This window comes from Lissotriton helveticus, chromosome 12, assembly GCF_964261635.1.
Source record: "Lissotriton helveticus chromosome 12, aLisHel1.1, whole genome shotgun sequence".
NCBI classification, from domain to species: Eukaryota; Metazoa; Chordata; class Amphibia; order Caudata; family Salamandridae; genus Lissotriton; species Lissotriton helveticus.
Genome location: NC_136073.1, coordinates 142,585,912 through 142,601,820, shown reverse-complemented (window position 1 = coordinate 142,601,820; position 15,909 = coordinate 142,585,912). Strand labels below are relative to the sequence as shown.

Sequence of the window (15,909 nt, the reverse complement as noted above, 5' to 3'; positions counted from 1 at the left end):
CCTTTGACTGGGTGTAAATGAGTGCCTGTTCTATAGGAAAGGGAATAGAAGGGCGGAAATCTTTGGAGAACAACCCCTGAAGTTGCAAAATTGATATGCTTCAAAAATCAATACCAAAAGACTGTTTCACAGGAAACCCGTACAGATTCCTGTGGCTGAAATGGGAAGATTGAAAGCTGGAGTGAGACTTAGGAAGCCCTCCCTGGGATAAAGTTTTAGAATGTTAATCAATATTCTACTTTTCATACTGTCAAAGTATGAATTCATATCCTTTTGTGAGTGGTGGGTTGTTGCAAATTAGCTTGTAATTGTCTGAATATATGCATTAATCGGAGCATAGGCCAGGCAGCAATGGTCTTACCCTAGCTACGGTTCTGATGTGTATAAGGAATGAGTGAGGCTGTGAACTCTCATCTAGGATTCAGCCACACTCAAGACAGGGCAACTTCAACGGACTCTTCAAGAACCTTCACACATATCTCAGTGATGTGCCAAGCAGCATAGAACTTTGCTAAATAAATGGTATAATCTTAAACATGCAATGGGAAATGAGGGCGTGTACAGCAGTACAACACATTTTATAAGGGAAAATAGGAGGTTAGAATTAAATCAGATAGGGGGTGCCGGCCTCAGACATTCTTTGAAAACATCCCGTGATCTGGGAGAAGGTTGCTGAATCATAAGTGCTTGGGTTCAGATCTCAAATTATAGAAGAAAGGTATTTCGAAATTTGGCCCCCTGCACAGATAAAGATCTGTCACCATGTTTCATGCTCTTGAATAATCATTAATGAATTGGGAGGGTGGTTAATGATCTCCAGCTGTGGCTAGGGAGTAGTGTGAGGCCAGTTCCTGTAGGTGTCCTGAGACTTTCCCCGAGTTGGCTTTATGGACTGCGAAAAACCTTGAATTTAATCTTGAATTCCACTGGGAGGACTTGATAATATCTTCTTGTTGCTTAATTTTATTCACAGTCTGACTACCTGGGTATGTAGCCTGCAATAGATTTCTGATAGGCTCTAGTAAAGCTGATGTTGCAGTACTCCCAATGTGCTGTGACCAGGCGCTTGTCAACTCCATCTTATGGTCAGTTTGAAGTACTGGAAGAATTTGATTATTGATACCCCTGACCAGTGTGTTGCTTTGAATGGAGGTGACAGAATCAGTGGGTGGAAGGGAGGGTGGAATTAAGAGGGTTTAGGGGGGGCACATTTCCAGAGTCAAAGGTATCCTCTGGTTCCTACCTTTCTGCCATCTTCCTTGGACATCATAGAGGGTCAATGCACCTCAACTTGTCCTTGGATGATTCAAATGTGTTGCTTGTTTACCCTTTCCTTCTCAACCTGGGTCAGATTAACCTCACCTGTATCAGTTCTTCTTTATTGCCTTTCATCCTTTTTGAGGTTGATAAAATGAATACCATTGAGTTGGGTAACAATACAAATCCATTATTTACCTCCAAGATACCCGTCGATGTGAACGTGCACTTTACAAATACACTTTGTTATGTCATGAACATCAATATTCTCTTTTTTTCTTTTTTGAGCAGCAAGGCTGGCCTCAGCAGAAATTCACAACCCCCTCCTCCTAAAGCAGAGACACAATGAACTGAAAGAGAGACAGCAGACATACAAGTGAGTTATTCTATGTTATGTACACTTACACAGCACTAAAACCTTAGCAACTGGGATGCAACAGAGACACAATGAACTGAAAGAGAGACAGCAGACATACAAGTGAGTTATTCTATGTTATGTAAACTTACACAGCACTAAAACCTTAGCAACTGGGATGCAACAAGCCTCACTCTTTGTAGTTTATAGGAAGCACTTGCCTTCCTAAGAGGACAGAATAATACTTTCAGCACTTTACTGATGGCAATTAATGCAGACAAATCTATTAACATAAGTACATTGTAATTTAGCAAGTAGAGAGAGGATGTTTTTGAGGGGGGTGTCTTCTCATGAGTCAACAACGTTATTCTATGGTATTGAGCAGTTTTCTTCATGGGTAATCTGAGTAACTGCATAACAGGAACTCAGGTGGCTTAAACTCACTTCTGTGAGAGAGTCAGCCTCTCCCTCCCTTCCTTTACTCCATTACTGTGCCTATTGATCAATGTCTGTAGAGCTTCATGATGGCTACGCTTGGTAGAGAAATGAGCAGCAATGCAGTCATACAAATAAGCATACTGGGGTGATGGTGAAGGTCCCTCAGCACATTACCACACATTGGGCACCCACTTACCCATTTCCTCTTTGAAAACCTTCTCCAAAATGCACCCTTTGGTCCTTGCCTCATCCAAGCCTGAAGACGCTCTTTGGCTCCACCTGGCAATCACCAGGGAGACACTTCTGTGGGCACTGAACTGGTCCTGAGTGCAATGGAGCAGTGTCAGAGTGTATGGATGGATCAAAAATGGGGCTGAAAAGGGCAAAATGTTCTGCAACACGGTTTCACTTTCAGGTGACTGCAGACAAATCAGACACACACTCACTGACACACACCTTAAATGAAAGATCAATGCAAGTTAAAGTAATTAGTGATAAATGCACTCTTTTACAAAATGAAATGTCAATTTGTTAATACCATCACTGTGTGTAATCAGAGAGAAACAAGAAAGGCTTGTATCTGTGCAGTGCTACGAGGTCTCAGTCTGTGACTGAGAAAGCCCTGTGACTATATAGAATGTTAATTTAAAGTTGTTTTATACACAGTAAAAGGTAATTGTCACTTGAACTGCCAGATATATGGCAGTAGAATGTCACCTATAAATGCACTGAAATCATAGACATTTCTCATATAACCAATCTGAAAACATGTCAACTATGAGTAATATTTGTAGCTAACTTGATAATCAGATATTAGTACAAAGATCTATTCAGTCATTCATACCAGAAAGGTATGTGGAATGAAAATTACTATTTTCTCTTTCCTGCTTTGTTTTTGACCTTTAAGTCATTTTGAGGTGGAAGTAGATGATTCACAAGGAATTGGAAAATATACACCGGGGAACAGGTCACACACGTTATTGGTGCCTATTGTTTGTTCCTGATACAGACCAATGCCTTTTTTAGTACAAGCACTAACATGGAGAATTTGTGTACCTTCTGCAGTGTTTGCAGTAGCGAGAGCCTGAGTGGCAGTTCAAAGCCCCCCTCAATATTTCACTGCAGGCAGAGCCTGGGCTGCATATGAGTTGGCAGCAAAGATCTTGCACTGGGAAATGAGGGCGATGTACAGCAGTACAACACATTTTATAAGGGAAAATAGGAGGTTAGAATTAAATCAGATAGGGGGTGCCGGCCTCAGACATTCTTTGAAAACATCCCGTGATCTGGGAGAAGGTTGCTGAATCATAAGTGCTTGGGTTCAGATCTCAAATTATAGAAGAAAGGTATTTCGAAATTTGGCCACCTGCACAGCCAAAGATCTGTCACCATGTTTCATGTTCTTGAATAATCATTAATGAATCGGGAGGGTGGTTAATGATCTCCAGCTGTGGCTAGGGAGTAGTGTGAGGCCAGTTCCTGTAGGTGTTCATAACTGCATCCCATTACCGGGGGATCCCTGAGGTGTCTCTGTGACCTCGTAGTGTGTTCCACAAGTCCCTCATTGCCTGTTCGTCTGAATCTGAATATTATGCATGGATAAAGAATGGGAACATTGTATGAGGTCAAGTCTTGTGCAGTGCAAATTAGGCAACATACACACCTCTCAAAATGTGTTCCTGCACAGTGTATAAAAGGAGCAAGGCAAGCATCTGTGACCCCTTCTGTAATACAAAAGTGTTCTGGGGCACATATCTTTGACATCAGGTGCACATATGCAACACAGCATCTGATAAATGTTGCCCAATGTATTCATGTGCCATTCTGTAAAATCAATGAAGGAACAAGTTAGACTCATATGAGCTTTCTTAGGCATGGGGACCGAGTGCAGCAGCCTGATACAGAAGAAATATTCACTATATATATTTTCTGATCATAGCACTATGTATAGAGATTTTCGAAAAATTATTGGGCATATTTGATTTAGAGTCCTGAGTGGTTCTCAAGGTGATAAACGTACACAAAATACAAGTGAAAACTAGTGCAAAATATGTAATAGGTAAATGTTTGTCACAGTCTGTTGGTTCTCTTAAATAGGTATCTTTGATACAACTATTGACAGGATATAATTAAGGGCCTGATATATATATATACACACTGACGAAGGCTCACGCCGAAACGCGTCTTGTGCTTTTTCCCCCACAATAAATCACCGTGCAATCGTTCTTTTCCTTGAGTGCTGCTTCTTTTCTTTTCAACTGAGAGAAGTTCAAGCGAATATATATATATATTGGCGAGAGGGTACTCCATCTCAACAGTGACAGAGATCCCTACCCATCAATATAGTTGAATGCCCACCGCATTACATGCAGGTGGACCTTAGGGTGAATCAGTGTGGAGACTACTCTGTTTCCGCTGGGATTAATCTCCTCCAAATGCTCTGGGGGGTAAAGGGCATCTGAGAAATGGCTGCATGTCCACCCACCCAATTTGGATGGGTGGACATGTAGTCATTTTAACTGTGTTTTACTGCCAGGTAAAACCTAGTGGTAAGGAACAGATAAATCATTGTATGCTTCCCCCACCATGGGAGAAAGATCCCTATGGCAAGTTGATCATTATTTATTTTCTTTTCAAAAAGAAAATCCTGTTTCTAGAATTTATTTTTTAAAGGAAAAATTAAATACACTGTGCCACATGTCTGCATCTTGCTGATGGAACACAGTAGCAGAGATTAAAATGCATTGACAGGAATTGTTGCCCCGGTGGTTCCTGATAATGCTTATGTAAAGGACTGCCTACTTGGCGGTCATTTAAAATCTGGTGGGCGGTCCTTCCACCAGGGCCATAAAGTAATTTACTCCATTGCCCTAGTGGACCTTGCGTCATCCACCAGTATTTATATTAGACTATTATTGTCCACAGCAGTCTCTCTTCCATCATGTAATGATCCCCCTGTACCATCAGTACAAAAATAAAAGTAGACAAATGTTATCTTAGCAGTTGGCCTGATATGATGTTGCCACCAGGGCTGCACCAGAGTAAGGGAAGCCCCTTCTGTACTCATCTCTGTGGCTGGCATCAAATCCTGTTTTAATTTTCTGTTTGATGCATGTTGAATTTTTCCTCTCCTGAGAATCCTTAATGGTCCTGAGTCCCAACTCACATTTGGGAATTCTGTACCATTCTTGGCTGTATGTCTGACTTTATATACAGTAGTTACATCACCTCATACTGAAACAAGCAAACTAATATGTAACCTTTTGAATAAAACTCTCAAGCAAATTGTTAAGCTTTATGTTATTTTAATACATTCACCATGAGGACCAATCACGCATGGCGACCTGCTGGACTGGACTTCCCTGGACACCTTGGGGATGAAAAGGCAAGCATCAGTGGACAGTGTGGCATTACGTTGTCACTACCTGCCTTCAAAGGAGGGCTTGTCTCGTCGTCTTTATAAATACAGTACTATAAAACTGTCCTTAGATGCAAAATACTGGTCACTCAGCTTAGGGTGGCAGCGGAAGGCATCGAACTATTAGGTGGTAGATACTACTGGTCATGCACTCCATCCATTTTGCTCTGAGTATCTTGCTAAGCTGAGGGCCAATCTTAGGGATTCCTTCATTAAGGATTTTGATTACAGAACTATTCCTCAGCCTGCATACTACTTACTATTTCCACCTTTGGGGACCATTCTCCACAATTGTATTATCCTGCGGAAACCTTAATGTCTGTAAACCTTACTGTATTCATCAAGAAAGCTTGCTTCTCCTCAGCTTGCACACTGCTTAACAGACGTTCTGTGATTAAAAACTAGGAAGAGGTCTCCAGTTTTGCAGTGCAGCCCAATACTATGTTCTTTATGACAGAAACCTGGATAAAGCAAGGAAACAATGCTATTCAAGTTGACCACAATGCCATGCTATTGGTTTGATTGTTAACTCTTATTTTTATTTTATTTCATTGTTAGCTTTATTTCCTTGTAGGGTCCCAGCAAAGGGACCTTGCCTGGTAGACACAAGAGCTGCTGGGATCACGTATAGGCTGTGTCTCCTACCTACCTTGCAGACAAACATTTTACATTAAGTCAGACAATCGGTTGGCGGAATTATTAGGAATATTTGCTTCAGAAACTAACAGTTTTGCAAGCTGTCTTATGAATGCTATATCACTTGGATTAATGATTCCTCAATGCCTTGGATTGCTATTGCAGTCCTCAAAGGCTAATTTATGGTGCATTCAGAACTGCCCTCTTAGCCTATGAGGTGGTCTCATAATTATTTACCACTCCCACTTTGTCTGCTCTGTAATTAAACACCAACTTACTTAATGCACAGTGGTTAATCTTTTCTTGAGTGCCAGTGTATCATAGTCCACAGTGTCCCAGTAACTTTATGACTACTTTAGGTGAACTACTAGGACCTTTTAATCACAAATATGCAACATTCTCCATTCGGGAGATTTTGACATGCATGTTGATAACCCTCCTGACACATGTTCTACACCACTATTGCCTTGCACTGTTTACAGTTAGTGTATCTCACCTAAACATAGGACGGGCAGCAGGTTGGAAGTCATTTACACCAACATACCTAGCATTGAGATGGTACCCCTTTTCCATCTCCCCATTTATGGTCGGATTACTCATCAGTCTCTTTTCAACTTGAGGATCAACTGATAAACATGTCTAGAATTTGGTCAAAGATTATTGCTGACAATTATGGCAAGGTTTCCACTTTATTTCTGCTGTCATTTACAGTGGTTGCATCGGAGGAAGCTATTACCTTTAACTTTTGGATATTGTCAGTGTTCGGTACCATTACACCTTCTCAAAATGAGTGAATCGCCTCGTGAGAGACCAATTATTCTGAGGTATTTGGATACTCCTAGGGCTTCTAAGCTCCCTAAATAGAAGGCTAGTGCACAATTAGAGATTTTTTTATAACTCAGTTATGAACAGTGCTTAATTTGTAAAAAAATAAGAAGTGCAGGTGCTGAAAATTTTGCCAAAGAGGCCACAGCTCACTTCTTCCTCTGGTGAGCCCTACTTTCAACACTCTCACTGCCTCAGTCTCTATCTTCTAACCTTGATCTGCTGTCTGTCCCCTACATCTTTTCTCTAAGAGTCTATCTTCTCACCTCTCTAATTGTTTTCTATGATCTTTGTCACACCTGGTGTGTTAACGTTTTCCCTGCATTTCTGATTTGCCCTCTATTCATTCTACCCCTGCCCTTTTCCCTCTTCACTCTTATCCATGCTCTGCTCTCTCTCCCCTCGATCTTGGCTCTTTACGATCACTCTTCTAGCAGTGATTAGCTGTGTCTCCGTTTTATAATTTATCTGCTTTTTTCCCTCTTTCCTGTCCTTTACATCCTTTCATTCAATCTTCTCTCTTTGTAATGCTCTCTTCTTCACATCACAGCTGCTTTCTCTTTGTATCTGATTTTCTCTCCTTTTCTTCTACTTAGCTCGGCCTTATCTCTCTCCTCTCCTGTTGTTTCTTTCTCCTCTTTACTCCTGCTCTCTCTCTCATCTATAACACTGCTGCTGCCTGTTACCCCTGTCGTCAGCCTGTACATGTCCCTGCTATTTTGAACTCTGCATTTTCCTGTTGTCTTTCCAAAAGAAGAGGAAGATTACATGTGTTTTACTTTCTTACCTACACTGAGTGCAAAAATAAAATGTACACCAAATGAATTTTTTTGTTGAATATATTAATCAGTGCAGTATATCTGGATTATTTGCAGAATAGGTAGCTGCTCGAGCACAGCAGGTGATGTTACTCTTAGTGCTGCCTGTAACTAGTAGGCCCAGGGATGGCGACGGCATTGGCATCCACTGCTCAGCTTTCTGTGACACTGACTGCTACAGTACAGGCATTGTCCCCAGCCATAATGCTGCCAAGGCCTGTAAGTATGGCTGTGGTGCCTACTGGACTCACGAACGCTCAGCAAATACCATGTTAGGGTGCAGCGTACAGATTCTACAGGTGACACCATGGCGCACAAAAGTTGTGTTGGGCCGTATCGAGCACGCTGAGGATAGCAGCAATGCAGGACTGCAGGATATGATACTCTGGCTACACAGCAAGTGGAAAGTCCACACTTACTTTCATTTATTCTTCCACAAGAGCCCTCACGCCAAAGTTCCAAATGCGCTCTCGCAGCTTCCTTGCCTTAACTCCGTCTTGAGCCAGCCCCCAGCTACAATTATCCAATGGGAGGCTTAGGCTCAGGCAGGTGCAGGGTGCATCAGACTCTGGGAATAGAATGCAAGACATAGTTTGTCGATGGCTTCTTGGATTTGTGATCTGCGAGATGACATCATCACTAACTTGGTGATACACAATCATGCCTGCCTGGACAGGCGTATGCTGGCCTGTCTATGAACATTTACCTATATATAGAAAAAGTGGTCCTAGACACAATTTGTTAAACCAGAGACAATCAATGTAAGTGTTAATTATTCACACTAGGCAGGTAGTCAGATTTAATCTGAACAAACAAAAGGAGATGTATTATTAGCTAATACCGCTATCGATGCAGAAAACCCAACACAACAGTACCAGAACAATTTATACTGCAGTTTTATTTACATGTTGATAAAAAAATTTGGCAATATGAAAAAAATTTTTGCAAATAAGAAAATTAGAAAGAGTTTGGTGCTCAAGTGATGAAAAGGAAAGGCTGAAAGCACAGAATTTAGAATAGGTACAGTGCAAAAAAGGAAATTATTTACATTGCACATATGTAAAGCCTACCCATACAAAGTATATACACACTATTATACACGGGGACTGGGGAAATGGTACAGGCTTTAGGAATTAAAAGGGGGGCATAACCGTCGACGTTTCGACCCTGGCGCAATACGGGGAAATCACGACCTCTGCTGCGGGTCTTCTTCAGGACAGGTGGGGGCGGGGAAAGGGGAGCACCACGAAAAGGACTGTGGCGGTGTAATAATGCCAGATCAGTTGGGCGATACACCTTTGACTAGTAGATTCAGTTTTGAAGTCAAAATGGTCAGTATGGATATGAATAAGCAGGCGATATCAATCGTGCCTAATATGGTCAAACAGTAAAAATGTGACCGATTGGTTGCGGGCGAGGACCAAGCTCCTGTTTGAAAAGGACCTCGTATTCCTTGGAGGGTCCCTGTATATTGGAGTCCAATTTGAATAATAGTTTGTTTAGCAAAAGTGGCTCGTAGCTGCTTTTCTCAGTCCAACAGGTCCCGATTCCTACATCCGGGAGGAGACCACTATGAACATTTACCAGCCAGAAACCATGCAATATATGTTAATCTTTTTATTTTTAATTTGAACAATTAATATTGAGACCACCACCTGCAGGTTCAGAAATTGTAGCCCCAGCCCTGTGAAAGAAGTGCAGGTGCTGAGCACCTGAAAGCTCCTGCTCAAATTAAGCACTGAATCAATTAGGATACAGAGTCCGAAAACAAAAAGAGAACAGCTGTGAAAAGCTAGAAGAACCTTATAAGGTAAACTTTTGCTACTTTTTATACAAATAAGAAGATAAGACAGCGTCTTTGGCCAATCCATCTAAAGAAATTTTTGCTGTTATCAAGTGCTTCATATAAATGTCTGCAAGTCACCTAGTTATCTTCCATTCTTAAAAGTTTTTTGAGAATTAGTCATAATTATTTCAAAATAAAATTACATTAATTCACAATATTTTCCCAAAGCAACCATATCTTGAAGAGCTTCCTTTACTAAATAAAACTTCTACCTCAAACGCTTAATGCTATTAACTCTTGTATTTCAGGCTCCCCATCGGATCCTTGCCCCGCCCCCTGATATTTTAAGAATAGGAATGGATTTGGTTAGTCTAAGCTTTTGTCAGTTGTTCAACATATCCAGTACTGCAGGTTTTGACCTAATGAGAACAAGCTCAGTTGATACCATTACTGAAGAAACCATCTGCTGACCATGTGGTGTGGGTCAATTTCACGTATCTTTTTCTCCTCCCTCTAGCATCTGAGATTCTGAAGAAAATTTAAACAAACGAAGAATAACAAATGATGGACAGAATGTTAAACAATGTCAAACATTCACCCCAGTACAGAAATCTGGGCCTACATCCATCGTTTTTTGCTCCCCATGCCATTCCAGTTTGAACCCAGCCATATGCAAATCAGTCCTAACCCTTTTCCCCATGGGAACAGTCCAGCCTGGAATGCCAAACCAGGTTCTCCCTAGACTTGAAAAAAAGCATCCTAGGACCGGTTTCAGGGTTTCACCCCTCATCAGCCAGGCTAGCTTGACTCCAGTGGTATGGAGAGCACAGGACCCACGTCTGAGCATACTCATCTCACTCAGGGTGATGAATACAAAAAGAACAATTGATGGACAGAATTTTTAACAATGTCAAACATTCACCCCAGTACAGAGATTGGACCTAATTCCATCGTTTTTTTTTTGCTCCCCATGCTATTCCAGTTTAAACCCAGCCAGATGCAAATCAGTCTTTACCCTGTTCCCACAGTCCAGCCCAAACTGCCAGGTTCTCCCTGGACTGTAAACAAGCATCCTAGGACTGGTTTCAAGGTTTCACCACTCATTTGCCAGGCTATCTTGACTCCAACCACATGGAGAGCACTGCTGTCACATCATCAAGACCTGGATGTCTGGTGCCTGTCTGAAGCTCAGCTCAACCGAGATGAAGTATTATTTTGTTTCCTATCCTTACTGTGGGGAGAAAGCTGGGCCACATTTTCAGAAACAGCAGATTCACTGTGCATGTGGCACACAGGGTTATAGGACAAGTAAGATGGCACTGGAAATATCCATCTCACTTTGACCCTTTGCTGGAGAGGGCTACATGAAGAAAGCCAGGTTGACTACTTTCAGCCCTGCACCAGATCACAAACACTTCACCATCCAACAGCTCACTTTTACTCCATAACACATCCATCCAACCACAGCACAAGACACCATTCAACACGACATCACCAAATGCAGGAACACACCATACACGACCAACTGTACCACATCATATCACACCACAAAAGAGTATGACACACCATGCACTGCAACACTAAATACATAATGAATTTTATCACACAACATATCATTCCCTACGTGACCATTTAGTACCACACCACTGTTAAACATCGCATCACACTAGACAATACCATCTCAGAAAGTCATGCTGTGCATCACACAGTAGTGCATGTCACAGCATGCTACACATCACAGCATAATTCCTCACCTCATTATGCTAGAACACGCTCCGTCACACCAAGACGCATCACTTGCTGCCACAACATATCACACAAGCTGAATCACACAAGTTTAACACTTATGAAAAGGGTACTACTGCTGCAGGTGTGCTACAAATCACGTGCAAAAAGAACCTAGTGTGTTTCACAAACAAACATGGGTGTGCTTCAGCTTTTGGAGCCAGCTTCACCAGGAGAAGAATGGTTCTTGTTTGTCGAGACTAAGGAGGCTACCTCAATCGTTTTCACAGGGCCCCTGCCCAGGAGGGCCTTGAAGGTAAAAGTCAATTTGCAGGAAGAACCACCTAAAGATCACATGACTTGAAACCTCACTTCATAGAAAAACACCCCATCTATCTCAACTGACTTTGGGGATGTTTTGGGTCAGCAACAGAGACAAGATGAGCACTTATCACCAATTACAGGGTCTGTCAAAGGACAGACAAAATCCTTAGATGTTTTTTTCCTAATTCCTTATTGGTTCTACTTTATGAAAAGGGGCTTAATGTCCAGAAGTTTATAAAAAAAGGGCTTTTCCTATGTATAGATATGGCAGTAGGATTTCTGGGAAGTGATTAGGGAATTCCATGTTGGGTAAAGGTATAAACGAACTTGCAAGAAGGAGAAGGAGGTAGTGCTTGCAAGAAATTTGGCATAGGGCTAAGAAGGACAAAGAAGACCAATGAAATCCTACCCAACATGCATGAACACACATACACACTTTATTTTCATTTTTATTGTCTTGGTTGCCTGGGATCATTCATTGAGTCCCAAATGTGACAATGGTGGTAGAATCCTGTTGTGGTGCCTTTAGCAATGAAGACTTGTTTTCTAGAACACTTTTCAGACTGTGAAGTTTTCAATGAGCCTTTTTTCTTGTCTCTTCTCTCTCCTTTGACCTCTGCTAGGTGGAAAGTGTACCATAAAGGCTTTCCAAGATGCATTGATGTGGCTGAGGAAACGGAACTAGACTCAAACGTTAAATACTCCTGCACTAAAACGCTAAATTTTGACCTCAACTTTGGTTGTTCGTAAGTATTGTGGGTCATAGAGATCAAAACAAATATCTATTGGTGCTTCAAAAGGGAGCTTTACCCTCGATACCGATTACACTCCTTGTTAGACAGTAGAGTAGCCTCTTCCAATGGACTGAATGAATAACACAATTAAAGTTTTTCTTTAGAAATAAAGTCATGATATTTTACTCTAGCTGTTACCATGGACAGTTCACTGTTCATTAAGCATGGTTACCACTTTACAAACCATAGTACAAATGGGCATACTTGTTTTTCAACACATTTAATCCTTTACAAGGAGCCATAACCTGTAGCCTCTCCTCTTGGAAATAAGCATGAAGGAAAGAACACTTGGTACTATTTCTAATCACTTTCCATCATTATAGCTCAAAGAAGGACCGCAGTGTGTATCATATAAGCTTGCATAATTATGATGTGTGCCTGTTGCAGGCAAGCATATTGTACACCTTAGCTGCATACTCCCTATCTCCTTGAATTGGTGGAATTACCCAGAGAGAACACAATATTATATTAGGTAATGTATTGACTCTATTCACGCTAAGTCATTCCTTAACAGTCCATCAATTATGCATGAAGCCAGACTTACTGTCCATTTACCAAACATAAGGGTTCACAGCAATACTCACAGACACGCTGCTAAGGCATGCTCCTCCTCATCCCTAGCACCATTTGTAAACAACGGTCAACTTCAAGCAACAATACTTTATTCCTATTATATATTGACCAATTTCGCTTGGCAACACATAAAAACAATGTAGTAACTGCACCGTGGCTATTTGCTATGCCCATGTCAATTTTGACTCTTAACACAGGTATTATTTAGTCTGCAGATTTTACATTTCTTTCTTAGTACTTCCATGAATGTTTATGTTTTATGATTTCATTGAACTGAATTGAGTTTATGTCCACTGGTTCCATTCAATCACTTATTATTTAAATTAATACATAGTGTGTTACTTCTGAGTCCTCTCGCAACCCTCTATAGGTTTTTTTGTCATGATGCTTTCCTGGAAATATTCTCTCACTGCCAGATGTTTCCATCTTACTCTTTCCTTCCTACAGGAAAGATGCATTTATATATCACTATTCATTCTCTCCACCCATAATAGTTCTTTTTTAGAGCTTCTCTTTAAGTTCGTCCTGCTTTTCACAATTTACAAATATCCAAGGTAGTAGCATTACTCATGCTTTTTTTTGTTTGGCAAATTCCATCTTTTGAAATATCACATAACACAATGTTCAAATACACTTCCATTATGCATTATACTTGCTGTGATGTGATGGTTCTTAAATATGCCCCCTTCTGTCATGCTTCTAGAATCATTGAAATCAAACTCAAATGCTTCTATGGTCATAAGGAATCCTGGATATCAATTGAGGACCTCAGGAGGATTTTTTGGATCCATAAAACTGATACTGCAGGTAGGAACTTCCTATTGACGGTGAAGTGTACAGTTGTGTGTGTGTTTCAAGTTCACTGTAAGTAATCCATGCTTGCTAACATTTGGAAGGCATTCCTGCCCTCAATGCAATCTATTGACAGTTTATGGACTGCCTATGCCATAACACCCAGATGTATTATTTTCATTATGAATGAAAAAAGCTCCCTTTTGACCTATAAATACATTTCTTGTTGGAGTTTACTCTAAAACACCCTATACCGCACTGTATCTGTCGTGGTCCTGAAGAAGGTGGTCCGCATCCTTGTTAATTCCACCGAAACGCGTCGACCTCTTTCATTTCGAAAAATCTCATGACTTTGGTCATGTAGTGGACACCTGACTCAATGCTATAGGACATGATTGTTGGTGTTTTTGTGAGTGGTTGGATGTTTAGTTAGAGTGTATGTGTGTGCGTGTGTGGCTCTTTACCTGTGAATTGTAGATATTTAAGTGCGTTATTCCGAATTTAAAAAGACATATTTGTATATCGGGAAAATTGAAAAGCAATCGTCTCTGGAAGTTTCTTTGCAGTATGTCTATATGTTTATAAATGTTACAAATGCAAAGTATGACAACAATGAAAAAAACTAATTTTTACTAAAAATTAAATAAAATGAAAAACAATTCACACTTTGTGTAGATTTTGTTGGTATATGCCCTGTGTTTTAGAGTAAACTCCAACAAGAAATGTATTTATAGGTCAAGAGGGAGCTTTTTTCATTTGCTTAGTGTCCTCTTCCCCTCTACTCCCTGACCTGAAAGTAAAATCTGAGGGGGTCCCCCTTTTTTCACTATTTATTTTCATTATGAGCAAGATGATTTATAAATGTGTCTCTGTCTGGCCGACTTGGTATTAATATTCATCCACAATGGGTTTTTGTCTGTTACCTTCTTTTACTGCCGATAGGATGCCCGTGTGTTCACAATTGTAGACAGCAGAGGGACGAGGCAGATGAGAACTGTAAACAACTAGCCACATCACAGTTTAATCTAGTTAAGCACTGCAATGTATTCACCTGAGTAACCCATGGCATATTTTAATTTGAACAGACAGGCGTGCAGCCGAGTAAGACTTGGAAAAAAACATGTATTAATATTAGGGTGCCTTGGTCAGACTGGACATCAAGCTTACGGTACCCATCAGCCTTAGAAAAGCCGTACCTGGAGGGTGATTGAGTTTAGGGCTGCAGGAAGCCTCAATGTTTCTGTGTGCTTGTGCGAATTGTAAGTTGGAGATGTGCTTGGTTGCAAGTGTCCTTTACACCACTCTCAAGCATACCTTTGCTACTCTGTAGCTACTTCCCAGTTATTGATCACCAAATATATTGTTCCCATAGATGCAACTCACTGTGCCATACTTTAAAGGTTGACACCTCTGTAAGTCTCAGAGACAATTGTTCAATATGCACAGCTGCGTACAGAGTGTACCTGGCTTGCCATTTCTCCTTGTAGGAGTTTGAGGGAGACTAGGATGGCCATTGAACACTGTGAGGCTCAGGGTGATTTTTTTCTCTGGTGGGGTCGCTCGCCCTGTGTGGGGACTGCTGCTATCGCTAGCCTTGCGCTTGTGCCACACACTGGAGCCACCGTGGTTGGCTGCTGTGTTTATGTGGTGGTGACAAAAGAGGACTGCTTTGTTTCCCCATGGGCATCACTCCTTAGTCAGGGTCGGTCTGGCCTATACCTCCATCTGGCACTGCCACATGGGCTGGGGTCAAAGGTCAGTGTGTGGGTTCTTTTTTAACTGTTTGCAGGGGCCATTTATTTTGGTGCCCTGGCCCATCTCCTGTCCCAGGTCGACCATGTCCCCAGTGCAGACTTATAAGTAAAGCAGCACAATGTTGTCTCACACACTGCATAGTACCTCACACACCCAAAGACTGTGCTGTGGGCTGACACCAACAAAGCTAATGGGTCAAGGGGTGTGACTTTCTGTCCCATTCTTTGTATGCTGCTTTGTGATTGGATTCAAAATGTGAATGAAAACCTTGAAATGCATGATCGGAGTTGACACAAAACCCTCGCACTACATTAATATAGGATGTCTTTTTTTCTTAATTACTTAATTCTGAAGCGAAAGCTAAAGCTGTCTCTACAGAGCATGACAAATTAAGTTGACATCATTTTATTTTG

The 15,909-nt window shown here is 41.2% G+C and overlaps 1 protein-coding gene across 1 annotated transcript in view; it reads left to right on the top strand.

Annotated features, from left to right (window-relative positions):
- LOC144799578 (hydroperoxide isomerase ALOXE3-like) overlaps positions 1-15,909 on the top strand; it is a 201,765-nt gene that overhangs the window by 28,858 nt on the left and 156,998 nt on the right. The window contains exons 3-5 of the mRNA XM_078670951.1: positions 1,549-1,633; positions 12,206-12,328; positions 13,653-13,756. Coding sequence (XP_078527077.1) covers positions 1,549-1,633; positions 12,206-12,328; positions 13,653-13,756 — 312 coding nt within the window. The remainder of the gene's footprint in view (positions 1-1,548; positions 1,634-12,205; positions 12,329-13,652; positions 13,757-15,909) is intronic.